Source organism: Onychostoma macrolepis, chromosome 03 (genome assembly GCF_012432095.1).
Source record: "Onychostoma macrolepis isolate SWU-2019 chromosome 03, ASM1243209v1, whole genome shotgun sequence".
Taxonomy (NCBI): domain Eukaryota; kingdom Metazoa; phylum Chordata; class Actinopteri; order Cypriniformes; family Cyprinidae; genus Onychostoma; species Onychostoma macrolepis.
This window is the reverse complement of record NC_081157.1, coordinates 43,397,318-43,419,793: the sequence shown is the minus strand read 5'-3', so window position 1 is coordinate 43,419,793 and position 22,476 is coordinate 43,397,318. Positions and strand designations below refer to the sequence as shown.

Sequence of the window (22,476 nt, the reverse complement as noted above, 5' to 3'; positions counted from 1 at the left end):
AATGGGGAAAGTAGAAAAAAAACGAAAACGCATTCATTTTTCGATACTGCAGTTTACTTGCTATTTAAAATAATCGACCGTATCCGATTTATTACAGCAGCAAGCAGTATGTTACGTCAGTAAATCTACACAAAAAATGAGGGATAAACATATAATTGTTTGTAACTACATATTGCTCCGTTTCCCACATTTCATACCTTAACGAAAATAAAGTTCTGCTAGAAACAAGTTACTAGAGTTACTAGTTATCCAGTAAAAAAAAAAAAAAGTCACTAGATAAACATCGTAAAATTAATATTGTGTCCAACGAAACTGTCGTTGCGTGCCGAAATATTTCAAATGAAGAAGCACCATTTCACAATACATCGTAATATTCGCTATCATTTTCCATCAAGCACTAAAACAATGCCAAACAGCTAACAATTTAAATGAATATTTTCGATTTTTACATGATATGTGCATTTAAAATAATGATTCAGTAAATGTCAAAATATTGTAATGATATTGGAATAATATGTATATATATATATATATATATATATATATATATATATATATATTGTGTGTATATATATATATATATATATATATATATATATATATATATATATATATATATATATTGTTTGCAAATTTAAATCTGGAGGGTTTCTGGAGAGCCTTTGTTCTTCTGCGGCACAGGCAAAAAATTACTAAGGATTATAAATTGACTCCAGAGTATACACGACTGAAATGTATGAATACTTGTATCAATATAATATCGAATAGTATCGAAATATTCTCAAACGAAGGGGAAAAAAATCATTCACTGAGCAGTTTGAATGTGTATAAAAAAATAAAAAATTGTATCATATCAAAGAAATCTGTAGCACCCCTAGCGTTTGGCAGTCAAAGCTCTGGCAATTTTTCAAATGGGCCTCTGCCATTTTCAGTCCTTTTTTCAACTTGCCTGACTCTTTTCTTCTCTCTCAATTCATTTTGATTTCTGCTCGGTAATAATCTTGCCGACCTTCTCGCACTGAAGCACGTTAGCATCCATGTCCGAGTTGAAAATATGAAAACGGCTTATAATTTAATGTTTAGATGGCTCAGCTTTTACTTCGCATGTAACCTATACATCTTATTTCACATTTTATCGATGCAAATGTAACAGCAAAGGAGAAAGTTCAGCCTTGGTGTCCACTCTAACCCTTTCACCCCCTGAAGTCCCCGACCTCGCCTTCACCCCCGTGAGCCATCTCCTTCTAAAAGCCATGGGGACCTCGAGCCATCTGCCTCATTATGGGGTTAATGTGTACACCGACAGGCATTCAAAGCCGCGGCTCAGAGACTATAGCCAAGGTAAATATTCACCATATAAAACCCACACACGCAACAGTGCAACTCCGTGGGGCTTGAATTCAAAGTCATAACTCCGTTATGATAGGAGGGGGGACCCATACTCTCGCCACAGTGTGCGCGAGCACGTGGTCCGCCCAAGCAAACACCTGCAGAAGAGAGCGCGGCGATATGCAAATGAAGCTCCTTTTTCTTTACTTACTTTTTTGACTCTGAGCGTTGCACCTCTCATTTCGGTAGTCTCTCGCCCATATCTTCTCTCCTTTGCCGTACGCGGTCTTTGAAAAGGATTGTCGCCGCTCCATAGCCCTTCTTTTCGTTTCAACCGTTCCTGCGAGTCCCTCCGTCTGAACCACCCCCCCTCACTCCTTTCTCCAAAGCCACAGGTTTAGCCCGTGACCTCGCCGTGATACCTTTGTGTGCTCAACTCCCTCTCATTTCCGTGGGTCCCCTCGAGCTCCTCTTTAACATCAAGCGACGATAACAGAGAGGCGGACATTAAAATATCCAAGAAAATCTTCAACCGACTCAAGAGCTCAGAAAAAGCAGTAATACGAAAAAAAAAGTAGGCTACCGAGCCACCAACTTCGACAGCAGGAGTCATCGCGCCGTATTTTTCGTTTTGACGCTTTATCTTGCTGGCGACAACAAGGGGCTTTCCCCACACAAAGCAGCCTGCTCTGTCCTAAAACAACTAAAAATAAAATGCATGTTAGCCTCGAGCCGCTGTGGGCTCTACAATACCACTGGGCGATATAAGGCATTTTGTTGTGGACTCTCAAGTTTTCATATTAATCTCGCACTTTGGCAGTCTTTGTTAAACAGCGAGGCGTGTCACGAGTCCCAGTACATTTTAATATTTGTTAGACGCGCTGACCTCCGGTTCACCCCTTCTCTGGGTCTCTCCCACTCTAAAGTTCTATAGTAATGCATGCATAGTTTGCTCGCTCATATTGAATTGTGCCCAGGTCATTACTTTGAAGAAAAATGGCTCGAGAAAAGGGGTCATTCAAAAAGGCTTTATAACCCACAAATCAGTTCAACCATAGAGCCATTCTTTATTTCCCTAGTTGTATTCAGAACACTAAAGGAGATATTCAGCGTGTATCTAAAACTCCAAACTATAAAAACAACTGTTTATTACACACACCGCTAAATATTCATTTAGAATAGAGAACTACATCTATGCAATTTACAAGATGTTAAAAGTTCGTTAATTCGTTAACTAAAAATAACCTAATATAATTTTTTTTTTTTTTTTTTTTTGTGTGTGAAAAATTAAAACACGTTGTGTGTTAATATGCTCAAAGGGTAACGACAAATGCCTCCTTGATTAAACGATCCACATATTTAAAAATAAATTATGTAGGCTAAATAATTTATGTATATATTTCTTTAGAATTATATTTAAATATATTTCTAAAGCGCTAGATGTTGCAAAGCGAAATATGTTAAGGGGCTATAACAATATATATTTAAAAAAAAAAACATATATATATATATATATATATATATATATATATATAATGAGGGTACAATACTGCCCAGCAACGGCACTTGCTAGGATGGAATGGAAATTAATTCAGTGAACTCTAGCTGAACTCCAAATGGTACGAGTTTTCTAATATAATTATTCACCACTTACGTACGTTGTTTCTGAGAATACCAAGTCGTTCAGCCTCACAATCATCCTGTCTCACCGCCATTAGACCACCGCCATAGTTCGTGCCAAAAAATTTATATTCATGACCAAATTATCAATTGCCCAGTTTCTCGGCGCTTTTTCAACACTAACATATTCCGAACGCGCCTTTAAAATCAATATTTAATTTCCCAAATAAAAATGAAAACCAAACTAGATCTAATCCCAATGTCTCAATCTTTTCGCCTTGTAAAAAGTGAAGATTATATATATATATATATATATGTGTGTGTGTGTGTGTGTGTGTGTGTGTGTGTGTGTGTGTGTGTGTGTGTGTGTGTGTGTGTGTGTGTGTGTGAAAACTATTGTTTAAGAATATTATTTATTTAGTTTCTTTTTTCTTTTTGTTGTTGTTTATGTTATTCATGCGATTGGTGGAATATGATATGATATGATATGATACGATATGATGGTTCTACATTTGAGTTTCCTAAGAAAGGGAAATGTGCTTCTTAAACAAATTTCCTTTGTTTATTCACAACTTGTCTACATTTTAAACATCTAAACAAAATACCGCAGGTGGTCTTCCGTTTCGAACGAGGAGAATGTGATCAACAAACAAGAATGCGGAATAGAATATCAAAATAAAAGGAATGGCGTCGCAGAAATAATTTGATTCCTTTCGATATCAGAAAAATAAAATATTTTATTTGCGTGGCGTTGAACACGCTTTCAGCGCATTCATAATCACAAGCTCAGTCACGAGCACTAATCTTGTTATTTTATTACAAAATGTATAGATATATGTTTCTTATCTCTCATGTTCACGTGAATATTATGACATAAAGTAAATGCTCGTCAGAAACCCTATATGCAAGCTTTACATGTAGAGTTAAAATGGTTATTTTAGACAAGGAAATTCACATTTGGACTTAAAATATTACGAAAGTAATAAATGAGAATAAACAATTAAATAATGCATTTTTAATAATGTATTTTTTAACAAAACGTCAAACACAGCAACACTGTTGTATTTTTGGCATTAATGATTTTTTCGAGTGTCAGGTTTCTAACGTACACGAATAAATCTAATGATCTGTTATATTTGCCCTTGACTGGATTTATTAGTCTAATAAACAAGCTGTCTTCTTACAAAATACATAAATGCAATTTAATCAAATTAATATATAAATAAGCTACATTTTATAAAAGGTTCGCAGTGCAACATCAGGCCTCTTCGTTGATGCCCTAACCTCAAGAATCAATTGTCTTTTTTTCTCCTCAACACCCATTCGCGGGAACGTGCTTTGTTACAAAGTCAGTCTTCTCAGCTCTGCTCTTTCTATCATTTTTCTAATCTTTTCAAAAGAGACAGTCTGAAACCCCTCACTCCCCCTCTTTCTCCTTCTACCACTTTGCCATTGACATCCAGCGATTGGTCAAGCGCAGTGAGTCGACAGCCAACGACCGAGTCACACACTACGTAAACTTTTGACCCCTGAACTTTTTGACCCCGCCAAATCTCGCGCCACTTCTAACGAGACTACGTTCACCTTCTCTCCTCCTTTAGATTAAACGTAGACAGAGAGAGAAGGGAGAACGAGCCAATCTTGTGCCTAAACCATAGCTTTATGCGTCCTGATTTACGACAAAAGCATTGAACTAGGCTGCTCACGGTGTAAGTTTCTACTGGCAAAATGCTGAAAAGTGTTAGTCAGCACATTTCAGATCACGATAAAAAAAAAAAAAAAAAAAAAAACTCGAAATGTGTCGGATGGAATTTAGGATCGTATTCTATGTTGATAATTAAAATCACGTATTTCTAAATGTTTCAAAAGCTTTAGTCCATAGAACAGGGAGACAAGTAGAAACCAGAAGCCTCAGACATCATGATCTTGGTCTAAAGCGGGCTCTGCTGGCGACGGAGGAGAGTTGCATCTGAGAAAAATCTAAATCGAGCATAAAGTCAGGAGGAGAAAATATATGATATGCATTGTATTTATTTAAAAAAAACTGTTATAGGATAACTTACAAATAAGACACGTAAATATACCTATATTTGCTCTAGCTGATCATTTAAATAAAATGGAAAATAAAAATAAAATCTACAGTCTAATTTGATTTATTTGCCATAAATATTTTTTTACATTTGATTAAAAAAATTACCATCATAACTTTAGTTATGTTTTAAAGATTAATTCTAATTATTTCCCAATTAAATTTTCTATTTAGGCTAATTAAAATATTGAGATTACAAATAACTGTACTAATAATAATACATTTGTTGTTCGTTATGTAATTTCATGTTTAATTTATTATAGCCTAATTATGATTTATGCATATGTAAAACATTTGAACAAAATAAATAGGGTCTTTTTAGCCTTAGCCTATAACGAGACGGTTTAAGAATTGTTCATGTAAATGAATACTTTATTATACATAATATATAATTCATAATTGAACAGCCTAAATATTTGCAGAATTTGTAGTATCTAATCAGGGGGGTTGGATTATCGAATTCGGACTATTTTTAATAGGCTACGTCTAAAAACGGGTTATACGAATAATCAATCTGTGGCTTAGTGGTTAGCCCGGATATGGCGAGCGGGCGACGCGAGTTCAAATTCTGCTTGTATCATCTGCCAGTCCTGTTCACCCTTACTCTTCCTCTTCTCTGAATTTCCTTAAGTGTCAAGAAGGCCAGCAAAACATGCAGAAAACACCACAATAATTTTTTTTGGGGGGGGGAGGCTTTAAATTTAAGAATTAAAACAAATGTTAAAAAATAAAAAGAAACAATTGTATAAAACTGTATAAAAAATTGTTAGGACAGACATCGCTTAATTTTGTTTCATGGACTAGTTGTATTGTTTTGCGCTTGCGCCTTCGCAGCAGTCCCCGTCTGCTGACCCCTGGATGATCCCGTCTCTATGCATTATGGATGAGATATGCTCGCAGATTGCCCCTTATCAATATGCAAAACGCATTAGTCTTAAAATTGCTATTTAAACGTTCGAAATTGCTGCGTCTACATGGTAGAGGCTTCATGGAAATCATAGAAATTGATTTTTTGTACCAGATGCTCAATGGACAGAGAATGCTGGATACTTTATATTGAAATGTCGTGTTAAATAATTTCTCTGAACCTCGTTACATCAATAAAAAGTACAGTAATACCAAATAGTCGTTCTTGTCTTTGGGCTAACTTTCACAGACCACATTCAGACTGTAGTCTTTGATCCCCTGAGTTTGTGTCAAAACGTATCACACACACCCTGCAAATATTTCTCTGACGCACAAACACACCTAGAATTAACGCCCAGTCGCCTTAGTGACTCACAGCACATATAAACACTCAAGGGAAATTGCTATTCCTCATTTTGCATTGTTTTGTATTTGCATTGTATGCTATAAGTATGGACTCTATGATCGTGGTTGACCTCGATTGTGGTTGTGTGGACGCCTGTCTTTTTAAGTGACTTTCTAGAGGAATGCGCGCTTTTTTTTTTGTACGGAGGCCAGAGCCCTCCCCACTCATATCATTAAAAAGGAAGCTGATGAAAAATGAAACGGTAGCCCTCGACTCATGCTCGCGACCACAATTTCGCCTTCCTGTTTACGGCCTGAAACTTCCTAACTCTGTTGCTCGGACATACCCACACACGCATACACACACACACACACACAAACTCTCCTTTACTCTCTCTTGTGCGCGCTCTCTCTCCCTCCTTCTCCTTCTTTCTCACATACAGAAATGCCAAATGGAGGGCTATAAAATCTGTAACACTCATTGAAAGTAGGCTGTAAAACACCCTGAAAGCTTAACATTTATTATTTTGGAGGTGATGTTGATGTTAAATGCAGAGGAGCAGCAAAGAACCAAACAAGTATTTGATAAGAAAAATAAGCATAAGGTGTTTGATTTTCGATTAATTTACAACGTGTTTTCTAATAAAGGTTAAGGTCTGTCAAGCCGGTCCCGAAAATCAATGTCCAACATATTGTGTTACTTGTTATACATAGGCTACATCCTTTTTTAAGTAGCTTACCGTTTGTAATGAATACGCAATTTAGATTGTAGTTTAAATATCTAAATATCACTTGCATTAATATCCACTGAATAATTAAATAGATTATTAAATATTATTAAATGATATTAGGAAACTGTTTTACTTAAAATTAGTGTTGACTACAGCGTTTTGCATTATTATACTTTGAGCCTAGTCAAGTTACACGCTCTAACTGTAGCGACGGTAAAGTTTGGTGGGATTTACAGGACATAACAATTAATAGCAGAAGTAAAGTCTTAGTTTCTCTGTTACTACAGGTAAGAAAACAGGTCAAATAAAAAATATAAAGAGGTCATTCGCGCTGCCTTGTGTGTAATATAATGATATGCTCAAACTGTATACTTGAGTTGAACTCGAACTGACCTCAGGCGGCAAAAATGCTCTGACAGAACAATCAAAAATATTTATTTAGAAAGTATAATTATACTGTAGGAGTTTCTATATTATCATAACTATTTGTCTGTGATAAGTATATAGTTATATCATAGTCTAACCAAATACTTTGCTCCAGTAGCCCATTTAAAAAAGTACAACTTTGTGTTCCTTACGCGCTTCCTCCCTTGAAAACACAGGGGCGGGGAAGGAACAAAGCTTTGCTTGTAGAACCTTAGGGAGGCATATTGTCATATTGTTGTCTGCGTGTGTGTATGTGTGTGTGTGTGTGTGTGTGTGTGTGTGAAAAGAGAGAGAGATCCAGGGAGATGATTTTCACCTATTTCATAAAAATTATTCGCCATAATGTGCAACTAACAACTATAAAAAAAATTTTTAAATTGTCAAGACCTTTCGAGAAAATAAATAAATAAATAAACAGCACAACAGGGGAAAATATAAATAAAACTTGAATCTATTATTTTTACTCACACACACACAGACACACACACACACACACACACACACACACAGAGATAGGATAAATATATATATATATATATATATATATATATATATACACACACACACGTTTAATATACACGATTAAAATGGACCGAATAAAAAGTTTTTCACTATAGAGAAAAACTTGAGGAAAATTTTAAAAATTGGATAACCAAAGTTCATACGCTAATTCATGTACTGGTGCACATGAACCCTTGTGATAACGCGTTAGCATATGACACAACTAATATCTAAGGACCTCTTCTTGCACTCACAGAAACAAAATGATTGACACTTCTACTTGAGACATACCCCTCCTTTCCTTCCCACATCTTCCTAGATCAAATCACCGGCCAATGCAGCCTTAAATTGAACTTACTTTGACTCTGCACGGTCCACTATCCATATTTCCGCCTCCAAGTGAGTAGAACCGGAGAGACATTGCATCGACTAGACACTGGCACTGTAGTGGCCTACTGGTACGCTCTTCCTCTCACAACTGACCCTTTAGAATCCCCTCGAAGCAGTTAAACCGTCACTTGCATTCTAGAATGTGAAATATATAGTACATTGTCAACTCCCCAAAACCATAAAACTAACTTTATGGACCCCACGTGACTTTTGAGAGCCAGTAAGGGGTATCTGTCTGTGGCCTGGGCGATTTTTACGATCTAACTTCAAGATAAAACGCTCATCCGTTTGACATGTAAATGTCATAGCTACTTTTTGTATAGTTTGGGCAAAGGAAAAGCAAAATTACAAAAGGCAAGTGGCCGTTGGTACACTGCGGGGACCTCCACTCGGCTCTCAAAACTTAGAGGTAGAGAAGAGTTTGGCGCGCATGGTAAGTTTAAAGGTTCAGTGCTTGTTTACTAGGACTCAGAAATACAGGGGTATGCATAGTAGAGCGTTTGTAAATTATATAACCATTCTGGAAAATGTGTGTTGTTTAGAATTAGCGGGACTATAGAAAGGTCTTAACTTGTATACGCGCCAGGTTTTGTTGAATATTTCTCCTAATGTCTGTTTTCGCTTAATGGTAAGGGCATTTTAGCTTTTTGCTATTAGTGTCCAAGTTGAGTGCGAACTGTCAGTATACAGATCACGGATCTGCACTGTGGCGTAGCAAAACATTTCTCAGTAATTTAAAGGGACGTGCAGTATTTTGATTTTGAGAGAATATTATGAGTTTGTAATCGATAACTGTCAACCATTGACAAGAACTGGTTGTCTCGATTGTGTGTAAATTGAAGAACTGTCAAGAAAAGTATTAGATTTGAATATGAGGAACTTTATTTTTTACTCCAAGTTAAACTACAAACAAATACAAAAAGCTTTTTGGCAAAATGCTAACAGGCAGTTCGACATGACATTGCTTTTTAATATTTTTTTTTTTTCTTTTTCTTTTTTCGTTTTCCACACGTTTGCCGTTCGTTCTGCCTACTACAAATAGCCAACTGATCACAATAAAAATGTTCAATATGTACATCCTTTTTGGAACATAAACATGATCCAGTAATATACAATTACATATTTGGAATACAACTATACACACATATGAACGGGTACAAGAATCTAGTGAGGACTATTTACACATTTCCTTTTTTTTCTCTCGAAAATAATAGAAGAGTTTGAACACATAACAAATTGAATGTGATTATTTAGTCAATGATTAAACAGAGGACCATGAAATATACAGAGGCTTCTGCTAAATTTACTGCAGTCACCACTAAACTAGAGCTTCACTTCATACAAGGGCAGATGCGTTTCTAAGCTGTAAACTCAAAAGGTATACACGTGTATAGGTAAATAAGTTATAACATTTAAGAGCTCACATGCTAACTCTCAAGAAAGCATTAACATAGCACTTGACACATAAACAATATTCATAACAAGAACATCAGACGGTATATTGATAGCTTCTTCCCCCTTCAGTTTTATTTTCTTGCCAAAATTATAGTCACCATAGTATTAAAAGAACAACATATGAACACTAATTTTCGTTTCATTATAGCAGTACCACAGTAGAATTTTAAAATGCCTAAAACATCCATAACATGCCGAAAGGTGCCGCGATGTACAGTACTCTGTAAGTAATGTTTTGAGACCTATTTTTCATCTCGTTTTCCTCGTGATTTTCTTTTGCACACCACGTAGTAGGACTTGGGATACAGCTATGGCTGGAAAGCGCTACCTGCGGTAGCCAGACTCATGCTCTTCAGTTTATTGTCCTTTTTCCATTTCATCCGCCGGTTTTGGAACCATATCTTAATTTGACGCTCTGAGAGGCACAGAGCGTGGGCTATCTCTATCCTCCTCCTTCGGGTGAGGTATCTATTGAAATGGAACTCTTTTTCCAGCTCTAGCGTCTGATAGCGGGTATATGCTGTTCGGGCCCTTTTGCCGTCTGGTCCAGTCATATCTGAATAATGTGGACAAAACGCAAAGGGGAATAAAGATTAGCGAGAATTGACCTGCACATCATTTCAACAACAGTTTCCAACAACTTTTTTTTTGCTATAGATACACATGAGTGACACGGTTTACAACTGAATGCGTACAGGGAAATCACCAAATGGTACACTGCACAGCGCCTCATGTAGGCTCATGGCGTTTGTTTTTGTTTCGTTTTACTTCTTAAAACCTCAATATTCTGAAGCTGTAATACAGCACCAAACATTCGAAATTATTATTATATGTATTCAGTTTTTTTCCGCCGCTTGTTTATCCATCCATCCCACTGTTCTCGCCTTTTATCCCGTGTTCTTTCTCTCGGTTTTATTACCGGTTCTCCAACACTGAACTAATCACATTCCCACACACCATAAAGCTGAACTTTTCACAGAAACAACAACTTGTAAACCTTCCTGCCCTCTCTTCCACCCCGCTCCCATTCTCTCTTCTACAGTTTGCGAGGCTCCGCACTTGATAGATTTATGGCACTTTCACAGAAATCTAAAATAAAGGCTGTTACTGACGACACACGTGAATTAAAATCAGAACTGAGCACAATACGCATTCGCTAGCAAACAAAGAGACGTAAACATAATACGTGTGTACCATGGCTAATATGTAGTTTCCTCATCCAGGGGAATATTTGGGGAGCTTGGCCATCGGACGTCGCCGAGGTAGTGGAGGTTGCCGTGGTCTCTTGCTTCTGTTGTGTCCGGGGTGCAGAGTTGTTCGCTCTGTGCGACGCCTCCTCGGTCTCAGAAGAAACGCTGGCCTCGTCGATTTCTGTGAAATGTGTGTTGTTGGTTAGATTATTACCCGCAGTGGTGTTGCTTTGATCGGAAGGGGGCGAAGAGCCTTTGGGTCCAAGGCTTTCGCTGTTGGAACAAGGCAGCGGCTCCGGAGACGCGAGCGAGCAGCTTGACGGCTGCCGGAATCGCGTCTCCGGGGCTGGAGACTGGAAGACCCGGGAGTTGTCCCCAACCGCCCCAAAGTGGCCAGTGCTGGTTGAACGATTGACGCTTAGGTCCATTCCATTGTAGTTGTAGCCGTAAGAGCCTGAATGCATGGTGCCGGAGTCCCTGTACGAGGCGTTCATAGCGCTGCTGCTAGTTCCATAATTTAGTAACTGATAGTCAGGGCCATTTGGGTAGCGCCCTGAGAACGAGTTTACAAAGTAAGAGCTCATTTAGGTTGTTTTAGAGGGCTTGATTTGTAGATCTTGGTCGTTATAACGCTGTGCTTCACGATTTATGATGTATTAATGAATTATAGCAATGCACTGTACTTCGTTTTTGCTATGTATGCGGCCAAATATGGGGGTGGGGGTGCGTTTGAGAATCACGTGCTTTTGTTGACCAGTCGTAAATTCTCACTGATGACTTCAAGAGGTAATTCATGCTCTATGGTTACAAATGATGACGAGACTGGGAGTCGTTAGACTCGAGTCAACGTGTTCCTCCCTTTGCAGGGATTTGCTGCATGTAAGGGGACAGCGTCACCTACTGGGAATAAAATGTATTGCACGCTGGAAATATATTTTTCAGAGTTTAACGCTAGTTATATCTCTTTTAAATGGGAATAAAACTGATCTTCTTTGTAGTTTGTTTGTGATATTAATAACGTTTAGTGTATTTATCGAGCCTTAGCGCATACAGACATTGCACAGAAACTGTAGGCTAATGCGTAGGCTACTTGATATGCAGACATCAATATACAGTTAAGTGTCACATCATTCCGGATAAAAATAAAAAATAAAAAATAAAACAATTACATTTTAACATGTTAAGAATATATTATGATACAGTTCTTCAAATTATAACGGTTGTAATATTGTGAAACCCCACGGCTGCTTTAGTAGCCTAATTTAAAATTGTACCTTATGTCAAGTTAGAATAATGATAATAAAAAATTAAGCACTGGTGATAACCTTGACTGCATGAAATATGTATACTATATTAATTCCAGTTTAAAGAGGGGAAATTCAAACAAATTATATTTCGCTAATTTCCAACATATTAATTCGTTAGTCTTGCCGCAGATGTGTTTTTTCAAACTCAAGAAGCGATGTGACTTTTTACTAAACGCGTTCCAAAGATGAGCTCCTCACACAGCAAATTCTATGGAATGAATATAAGGAATGCAAGATAGTGATTTATGTTCCAAGATGATATATGGTTTGTTGACAAAACGCCAATTGCTGGTTCATGTATGTGCATGATGTATATCTGTACTGAACTTCCATTCACTTTTGATTACGTTAAAGACGGAAAAGCACCGCTGAAATACTTCAGATCAACATTTACACAACATTTTAGCAATATTTTTGATGCTCGGAAAAGTGCAGAATTTAACAAGTAACATAGGCTATTTACAATATTCTAGGCTGCGAAGAAGCGTGAAGTCCATCCATTGTGCTCTGTGAACACACATTCATGCACAGATGCATGCATACTCTGCTTTTCAAACATAAATATAATTTAATGTGACGTTGCGTGTCTGTAGAAAACATGCCTTATTACTTTTTTTTTTTCTATTATGTAAATTATGTCTGATATTGGGGTTACATTTTTTTAAAGAGGCAATTAGAAACCTCCACCTGAAGAATTTGGTTTATTGTCGCTTAGCCCTCCAGGCTGTATAGTCTCTCAGGGTGAGTGACCAGCGCCGACAGGTCAGCTTTCTCTTTTGGTTATCTATTAAAACCTGCTGAACCTTCTCACCTCTCACTTTGTAGGAAGTATTTTGGAACCAAGTGGGCAACGTTCGGCCTCTTAGTAGTACAAAAAGCGAAACCAAATCCCTAACTCAAACTTTTGGGGCTTTGTACCTGTCTAATGAAATCAGGAAAACACGTGATCAGTATTTGTACTAAAATATCATATGCACTCTAATAAATGTATCATATATTTACATATTATCCCGAAGGTACTGAAACTTCATACTAGTTACGCAGAAGAGTGCATGGTTATCGCGTTGCCCTGCAGGCTAAAGATGCGGTAAATGCTGTATTTCTCATTACATCACCTATGGATCAACCGTGAATTTGTTTAAACTAGTTTTCTTGACAAAAATAAAAAATAATACAGGGAAAGCATACAGGTGTTGTACCGCAAAAAGGATTCGTCATTTCATATGATCGGCCGTCATCATATAGGTGCATACAGCATGCCTGACAAGGGGAAAGATTTGTTTGTTTTATTGAATAAATTGAACAAACAAAAAAGTAAAGTAGCCTACGTGCTATATATATGTGTGTGTGTGTGTGTGTGTGTGTGTGTATATATTTCATATATATATATATATATATATATATACTGATGTGTAGTAAGTTTTTCTAGAATCTCTAACTGCTTTTCACCCAGTCTCACTAAAAATTAGCTCATAGTGTCTAAACGTTTACCTTACAAAAATGAAAGATAGAAAAATGTTTTCCGTACAATGGGAATTTATTTTTATTTTTACACAGCTTAAATATAAACACGCATATGACACAAATTTCAAATAGCTTCGTTCAACATGGACATTTCAGTTATAAGAGCAAACCTAAAGTCAGAGTAGAGCGCACAAAACCACATGTTTAAAACGTCATGTACAAAAAAGGAAAAGAAATCACAAAAGAAATTACAATTATGAGTTAACAGGAATGCTACAGTTGCTAACATGATGGAAAGTCTTCATTTGTGTTATTACAGAGTGGTGTCTGGTGCCCTCTATGCAATAGTTTTCTTTTTGGGGGGATTTTATCGTTTAAAATTTCATTCTGTCCTCTTCTCCTCCTCCTCTTCGCCACTGGTTTGTGAACAGTTGATCAATTTGTTCTCTTTTTTCCATTTCATTCGCCGGTTTTGGAACCAAATCTTTATCTGACGTTCTGTCAGGCACAGTGCGTGCGCAATCTCGATGCGGCGTCTTCGGGTCAGATACCTGTTAAAGTGGAACTCTTTCTCCAATTCTAACGTCTGGTAGCGAGTGTACGTCTGACGACCCCTTCGGCCAGCGTTACCGAAAGTCCCTGTCCATGAGATAAAAGAGAAGAGTCAAACATTAACACCGAGAGCGTGTTTATTACAATGATAAATGCGTCCGGAGAAAACAACTCGAGGGGTGACATAATGACAAGAAACACTCAAGGCAGTGTGAAATTTATGCACGTACAATACAGTCCACAATATCACACATTTATGCTATTTTGTATTTTTAGCATATTTAAACATATTTGTTATGGCGATTTTTAGTTATTTTTGTCCTCTTTTAAACCCATGTGCAGACATATAGAGAGGTCAAAAACAGTTTTATTGCGATGAATGGAAAAATAGAGAGGAAATGTGATTCTCCTTATTTTCGTGACAGATATAAACAAAAGATACCGGTCTATTTATATGCTTCATATCAAACGTTATATCTGAACATAGACTGAGTGCGTCGAGTAATAGTTTGAGCACTTGTCAAAGTTGTGTTTGTGACTGAAACATGTACAAAGATGTCCATACTGCTGATGTATTTTTTTTTTTTTTTTAAACATTAAACCACTGTTAAGGGACAGAGCTAGTATGAGCAGCGACTAAAATCAAGTTATGGAAAATGCACAGAGCTTCTATTGTACATTCTCTCTGTTTCACGAACTATTGCATAGTCTAATCATAGGCTATATTTCGTGCTTTTTATATTGCCATGTACTCGCCATTGTTCGTATCCCAAGAAGGAACAAACAGTAACAGATGTGTCAAAACAACAATAGTCATTTTGCAATAAGACATACGGTAATGCAACCGCTTTTCTGTTTATAATTAGACAAGCTTCTCCAGTGGTTTAAATGATATGAGCCTTGCGGTGAACATATTTCTAAATGTCCTCCCTCAAAAGCAAGTACAGTACATATGAGAGATTTCACAGAACTTTACAGGAGTGGCTTTGCTTTCAATATGACACTATGGTGGAGACGAGCGTATTTGCACTGTATGGGCTTCCGGCATTGTACAGTGAAGCTGTAAGTCACGTATAGCACGCTCTAGCTCCGTCTTTATTAGCGATGAGAAAAATGAAGGGTGAAAAAGACAACATGAACTCACCGTTACACGAGTTCATCCGTTGCATCCAAGGATAAACCGGCGCTGACGGCTTCTGTTCGTCGGCCTCAGGGTAGATGCTTTTCCCCGTCGACCCCGTGCAGTCTTGCTTGCGATGATCCTGACTGAGAACGAATGAGTGTTCCTCTATGCTGGCGAGGGCGCAGGCAGGGTCCTTTTCCCTGTAGAAGCTTGCTGTCGCATAATCGCAGGGACCGGCGGCGGTTGCCCTGCCGTAAGCACCGTTCGCTTGCTGGTAAAAAGAGGATGGGTACGCCTTCTCTTGGACACTGGAACCTCCATAAGCAGCACCGGGATAGTGTCGTAAAGGGTCTGTGTATCCGGAGGAATATAACGGTATCTGTCCCAAGAACGACTCCTGTCCTCCGGGCAGAGTCACTGGGAAAGTTGAGTTTACAAAATAGGAACTCATTGGGAGGGTACGGCTCTTTTGCTTGGTTTATGATTTGTTGTGTTTTATAGTCCAAGTGGTTTAGCTATTAGTAGTTTATCGGAGATTGGGTTTTAGTTGGGGGGGTGGGGGGGTGTTCTGGGTGGCTATGTGCCAGTGCGGGACAGAGGGAAACCGTACCATCTGACCAGCCACTGACCAATAGCGAGCGGACGTGCCTGCAAAATAGCACCCTTGAGGGGGGCTGTGATTGCACGCGCCGGGGGACCCCGGAGCAGAGAGCTAGATTTTTTTTTTTTTTTTTTTAATCCCTTCTCCCTTTCCGTACCTTCCAATGAGATTGCACAATACGAATCACATAGGAATTTTAAAACGCTAAATTGAATACATCGACACTTTGTGCCCCCACATACAGTCGTCTTTGGTCCTATCATACCATTGGAGAATAGAGTGTCAACATACAAGCCCTGGAGTAGCAGATTTTCCAAACACACATTATTCCGTACAACATTTCATAATATTTCATCCTTCCTTGTTTATATTTCAGATAGGTAATTTACTAGGCCTTATCGCACAAGTAGGTCACAATAGATAAAATGACATATTGATGATCGCGGCTTCATCGCTTTTTTCATCACTGTAATTTCATAGTGATTTATATATGGTAAACGACGTGTTAAAGAAAACCAAAGCCTATATATAAACAGTGCAAAGTAAATGGGCCTGAGCAAAACTATTCAACAAAATCCAATAGGTAACAGATATGTTGGTGTGTATACAAAACCGGTTTTTCAAATAGGCTATTTAGTGATCATCTAAATTATTAAATATTAATTTTGACATAATGACAGTACAAATATGTACTATATGTGTGGACATTTGAGTGTGTGTGTGTATATATATATATATATATATATATATATATATATATTGTGTGTGTGTGTGTGGGGAAATCTATGGAAAGAGTTTTGTTAAATTTATTTTTTATGAGTATAAAACAGACTCGGACTTTTTTTTGACAGCATTTTCCACAAGATGTTTCCTCCTTTGTTTAAATTAATGGTTTGAGAATGCCAGCAAATAATTCAACAGTGTTTTAGCTTTTGTCGGTGTTGCGCAGCACTGGTCGAGCGTGTGTGTTTTTCATTAACCAAAAGTACAGTTATGGTGGCCGGGTATCCTGTCGCTATACGACCAATAAACCATTTGCGGCACAACAAGTGGATATTTTTAAAGGTGGCGCACGGGGGGTTGCGTGCATTTACTTTCATTTCGGTTTCCTTTGACTAGGATGCTGCGTTTCCTTTCGCATTGCATAGTTTTCTGCTAACGGAAAGCATCTATTGTGTTTCCATTTGTAGAAATGAGCAAAGGGGAGAAGGGCCCGGTCAACGTTTGTTAATTATTAATGAGCAATAACTACCATTACACGTTCTATAAATTCTTAACCAAGACAGTATGTGATAGCACAGTATTTAAACGTAACTCAAAACAAAATACAAGTGTGATACATCTTTCTCCAAAAAGCTCATGTTTTATTATTAACTTCATTATTCTTTCTCTGTCTTTACAGGTATTTTCTTCCTCGTCGAAGTACCACAGAATCCAGCGAGACAATTGGATTGCAATGGACTAATAGATAGTCAACTTTGCTGAATACATCCGCGCAAGGCACTTATTTGGTGATAAGGAGTAAAAGTGAACAATTTTACACCCAGTTTGGATAAGGAGTTACGTGTTTTGATATTAAGTTTTTTGTCAAGTGTTCTATAACGTTCAGTAAATTTCCCCGAGTGTGGAGCATATGTGAGTACGTCAAATGTGCATTAATGAACATTATTAATAGCTACACGTGTCTAACTTTTCTAGACTATTTATATAGGCTAATGCATATGAAAAACATTTATTTTCAACATTTTATTTTCATTGACTGATTTTTTTTTTTTAATAGTGATTTAAAAAAAATAATACATGAATTTAAAACTGTAAAAAGCAGTTTCATATTAATAAAATATATAAAAAGCTCATAAGTTCACTGTTTTGAATGCTGGTGTCAGACATTTGTTATAAATACTAATCCTTGAAACTGAACAGTTAAAGTGTCATGCAGGATTTGCACCAAATGCCTTGTCTTTTTCGAATAAAATGCATTTTAACATAAATTAAGGTTATTTTAGGCTTCCTTTAAATTTACGGTAAGACTGTGGTTGCCGCTTTTATATCATATATGTTGCCTTTACACGCTTTCATTTCAGTTGAGTATACATTATTTTCGCGCTTCGTATTTATGGTACGTCAATTATGCTCACGGTTTCACTGTTTATCTTCTCCCCTAAATACCGGAAGGTCAGTGAGTAATATATTTTATCTATATATACTGTTTGTACATTTTAGGATACTATATACAGCAATCCGGTGAATCAAGTTTCATTTACAAATGCGCATGCATTTTAATGTCAAAAAGTCAGGGGAGGGGGATCCGCAAACTCTTGTCTTAAAGTGTACCCCAATGTTAATTTATGAAAGCTCTTCTCCCACACGCTAAAGTCAGAGTAAAATACAATAAGTACATGACGTTAAGACTTACAAGCGCGTCTAAATGATAAAATCCGAGAACTGCATGTTAGACAAAATACAAAATAAATGGAGGTGTCCATGTCTTTATAAATTAGTAAATCATTGAAAAGTCCGTTTTTATGTATTTCTATATCCATATCAAATTTCACTAACATCATTGAACCTAATGGATAAAAGCCTTATTGATTTTCAGAAGCTCTGTCAGCCACTCATTACACGGGATTTCTGAGTTTGTGGATGGTTATAAAGACTACGGCTCTCTGTTTTCAACAAAAATAATGATAATTATATTTGTTAGGTCGATCAAAGAATACAACTTTTTAATTTCACTTTAAGCTACTTTGAAAAGGTCGTTTATATTTATGTTAACAATGATTTAAAATCCGCCCTGCAATTATCCATGTTGTGAAATAGCATAAATCACTGAAGTCATAAATGCGGGAGCTTTGCAAATAAAAGGAGAGCGCCTGTACTTTTTACATTATGGAAACTTGTGTCTTGCGACTGGAATTGCTTACAAATTATAGTACTTAAGGTGCAAAACGGCAGAGCGGTCAAATATACACAAAAACCAAGAGACAAACCATATCACACATTCGCTCTTTACGACATTAAACAGGAGTCGTACAATCTCCAAGCAGTCCCTCCTCCCTCTCACTTTTCCCTTTTCTCTCTCTCTCTCTCTCTCTCTCTCTCTCTCTTTCCGGTTACTATGCCCACTACCAGTCCAAATAAACACTTATTGCTTGGAGTATGTACTTCCTTAAGAGAGAACGCCAAAGAAATAAAAAAGGTCAGCATGACTTTAAAAACTGGCGAAGGATGTAGGTTTTGGCTAGGGTGCACACAGGTCGGTTCGCACCCAGGCCTCGACGCACTTCATTCCCTTTACAGTGAAATAACCTAGTAGTCAGATCCTGATATTCTGGATGCATTACAAGAAGCAAGAGAGCAGAGTAGAAGGAATATAAGCCCTTCAGGCCTCTGGTTTTTGTGTGTGTGTGTGTGTATGCCACAAATCTTCCCCAAACGCAGACACTTCAAAGAGCAGCAAGAGCAGCTAGGAGAATTTACAGCCCCTACATTCTTTTACGTTTCACTGCCACCGGGCCGAGAACCCCTCCCTGTCTTTCCTGTTATCTGCGGCTGCAACGTGTGTGCTTTACTGCATACAACATTTAAGAGGTTTTATTAATATTTAAAAGCTAAAGCACACATCTGTTGGTGAGTGGTGAATGCTGGTGTGACTTGATAAAAGAGGAAGAAAAGATACTGCGCGCACACAGTCGCACAAACACTCACACAGCAATAAAACGTGCTTTAGAAGAACACTAAAACACATTCTCACACTGCCATAAAACGTCATGCGCTGGCGTGCGCGCGCACACACACAATACAGCAAACAAATGCGCACTGTTATAAATCCTCTCTCTCTCTTACGCGTTCTCTCTCTCTCAAACACACACACACACACACACACACAGACAGACACACACATACCCTGTGCAATAAACACACCCTCTACTCCAAGTCTGTGTTGGCGAAATGCAAGAATGAACACTAGATGGCGCCAGATAGCGGGGAAATGGCTCATGTGCTTTGGATTTGTGTCAGCATCTCTCAACAAGAAGAATTTGACCAGATTCATGCACCTAGGAAGATGAAATTAGAAAATACCGACCAGGTTAATGCACATATAAGTTTCCGATAAAACAAAATACTTAATATTTAATTATTCACAGTCTATTGGATAGATATTGTGTAAAACTGGCAGTCTCGTGTAAGATACAGAGATGATAGTTCTCAAACGTGATATATTCCAAATATTTTATTAATTACATACAAGTTACCTAAAGAAAATCTGTGAGGCATAAGATAGATAGATAGATAGATAGATGGATAGATGGATAGATGGATAGATAGATAGATAGATAGATAGATAGATAGATAGATAGATAGATAGATAGACATTACACATTCCCCACATTATCCTTGCTCCATACAGTGTTATAGAAAATAAGCATGTGAACAAGTGGACCAAGCAGAGCCGCGAGGACTCATTACCTTCTTCTAACAGCAGCCGGTAGAATAACCTGGAAGATTAGTTCATCTGATCTGGAAGTGAAAGACGTCTATGCAAAACACTAGGAGACCTTTGGGTATTTGGGGTATTTTGAACATAACCCTAACGATTCAAGTGAGGCCTTCAAGTATTGTTATCTTTTTTTGTTTATTTATTTTGTTTATTTTATTATTATTTTTTATTATTAGTCTGTGATTTAGGGCGGTAAGCATTACATTTTATCGCATGTATATAACTATAATATTTCGAGCATTTCACTGAATAATTGACCCAGGGACATAAGGCTAAAATCCCATTGGCAAGACAGCAGCTTCTTCAAACCTCGCCCTCTCGCCGCAGCCATGACTGCGCTCCATATCATAAATACAGTAATGCAGTGGAAAAATCCAAAATCAGCACATCTGAATCTCTGTAAATGCATACCATGCATTAGGTCTGAACACCTCAACGCTGACCAGAAGAAAAGGCAAGGAAAGGCACCAAAACGCTTATGTCTGCTCCACCCAAAATGGAAATGAATAATTGGATTTAGATAAGGTGTTTACTAATAAGTTGCGCGTGTACAGCTTAGAAGTAGAGTACGTCCGTCCAGTGCGCATGATTAGGCTTGGTCGAGCTCTTACCTCAGAGAAACGATGCGGTTGCGAGACAATGACAGACTTACCTTTGTTGATAATTCGTCACCCAGCACCAGGACAGAGAGGCGCAAACCTCTCGCCGTAGCTCGCGCTCGGTAAGTCCTGTTGCTCTTCTTGGTCCCGCCATTAGAGCGAAGCAATGAAAATGACAGCGGCACCATAGCTTCCATCCGTTTCACTCGCTTTAGTCAACGGGAGTCAGACCCCCGTATGAAAAATTAGATGAGACCCTACTGCGTGTCCAGATCTCAATAAGACTCCATCGGAGTGGTTATCCCAATCACAGGCGGCCACATTAGCATAGCAGAGCGGAGAGGAGGCTGTTCTCTCCCTGTTCATTCTGAGAACATCAGCCTGAACAATGCTCTCCGACTGTGTGCATTTTCAGTGTTGGTCAAAATATACTATAAAATTAGAGCAAGAACCTTTAAGGAGCACAGTGAAGCTACATTAAGTGCTGCGGCCAAAAGAATGCTGCAATATAACCACTTGGGAAATCATAAAAAGTTCATGTTCACGGTTACTCGTCCACATGACCATCCTCGGCCAATCCCAGGACCCAGGCACTCATAAAGTTCTATCACAAAGTTGTAAATTTTCATAAAACAACAAGGAATTTATTGCATTTCTTCATGACTGTTTTAACAGCAGTAGCTCTGCCGTCGCCATCTTTTTCCCTATACAATCGCAAGGAAAATCTCGTATTTTCGTACTTGTTTCCACACACTGATGTACTAGCTGAAAAGCGTATTAGACAAACGGGTAAGATAAAAGGTTGGAGAGCGGTTGGTGTTTTTGAAGCCGAAATATAACATCAGTGCGGTTTGATTTTTTCCCTTCATAATTTAAGACAATTTAGCACGAACTAGCCTTAATATTAAGTTAAGTCATCCAGAACAATGTAGCGAATCAAGTGAAATCAGAGATACTACAGTGATGTTATTGGTTTACGGTGCTATAAACTGGTTAGTGACTAAGTCAGTTTTTTTTTTTTTTTTTTTTGGTCTAGCACAAGAGACAATGTTTGCTCTTTATTTTTAAAATGTTCGAGATGAGGATTAGCTACGTTAAAAGCAGATCCATAATATTGCAATAAGAACAAAACAAAAGAATTAGCCAATTAAAAAATAATTAAAATTAATATTTTTGATATTGATTAATATTGGACAAATAAAACAATCTCGATTCAAACAGAAAGGCATATGAGTGAAAAATTAGTTATAATTAAAAATAAAAAATAAAAACAACGAAAGATGTAGGACCAAAAATATTGGTCATGTTATGGCAGTATAGTGCAATGCTCAACCCTGACAGTTCCAT

At 37.7% G+C, this 22,476-nt stretch overlaps 2 protein-coding genes across 2 annotated transcripts; both read right to left on the bottom strand.

Moving 5' to 3' along the window:
- Nucleotides 1-9,196: 9,196 nt before the first annotated feature.
- On the bottom strand, nt 9,197-13,593 carry hoxb5a (homeobox B5a). Its single transcript, XM_058768679.1, has 2 exons — nt 10,987-13,593; nt 9,197-10,348 (listed from the first exon to the last, which is right to left on the bottom strand). Exons 1-2 carry the CDS (start codon nt 11,564-11,566, stop codon nt 10,101-10,103), a joined length of 828 nt encoding a protein of 275 aa, XP_058624662.1. The 5' UTR covers nt 11,567-13,593; the 3' UTR covers nt 9,197-10,100.
- Nucleotides 13,594-13,825: 232 nt separating this feature from the next.
- hoxb6a (homeobox B6a) lies at nt 13,826-17,433 on the bottom strand. The gene is made up of 2 exons (XM_058768689.1): nt 15,450-17,433; nt 13,826-14,392 (listed from the first exon to the last, which is right to left on the bottom strand). The coding sequence occupies exons 1-2, from the start codon at nt 15,877-15,879 to the stop codon at nt 14,136-14,138; spliced, it is 687 nt and encodes a 228-aa protein (XP_058624672.1). The 5' UTR covers nt 15,880-17,433; the 3' UTR covers nt 13,826-14,135.
- Nucleotides 17,434-22,476: the final 5,043 nt, after the last annotated feature.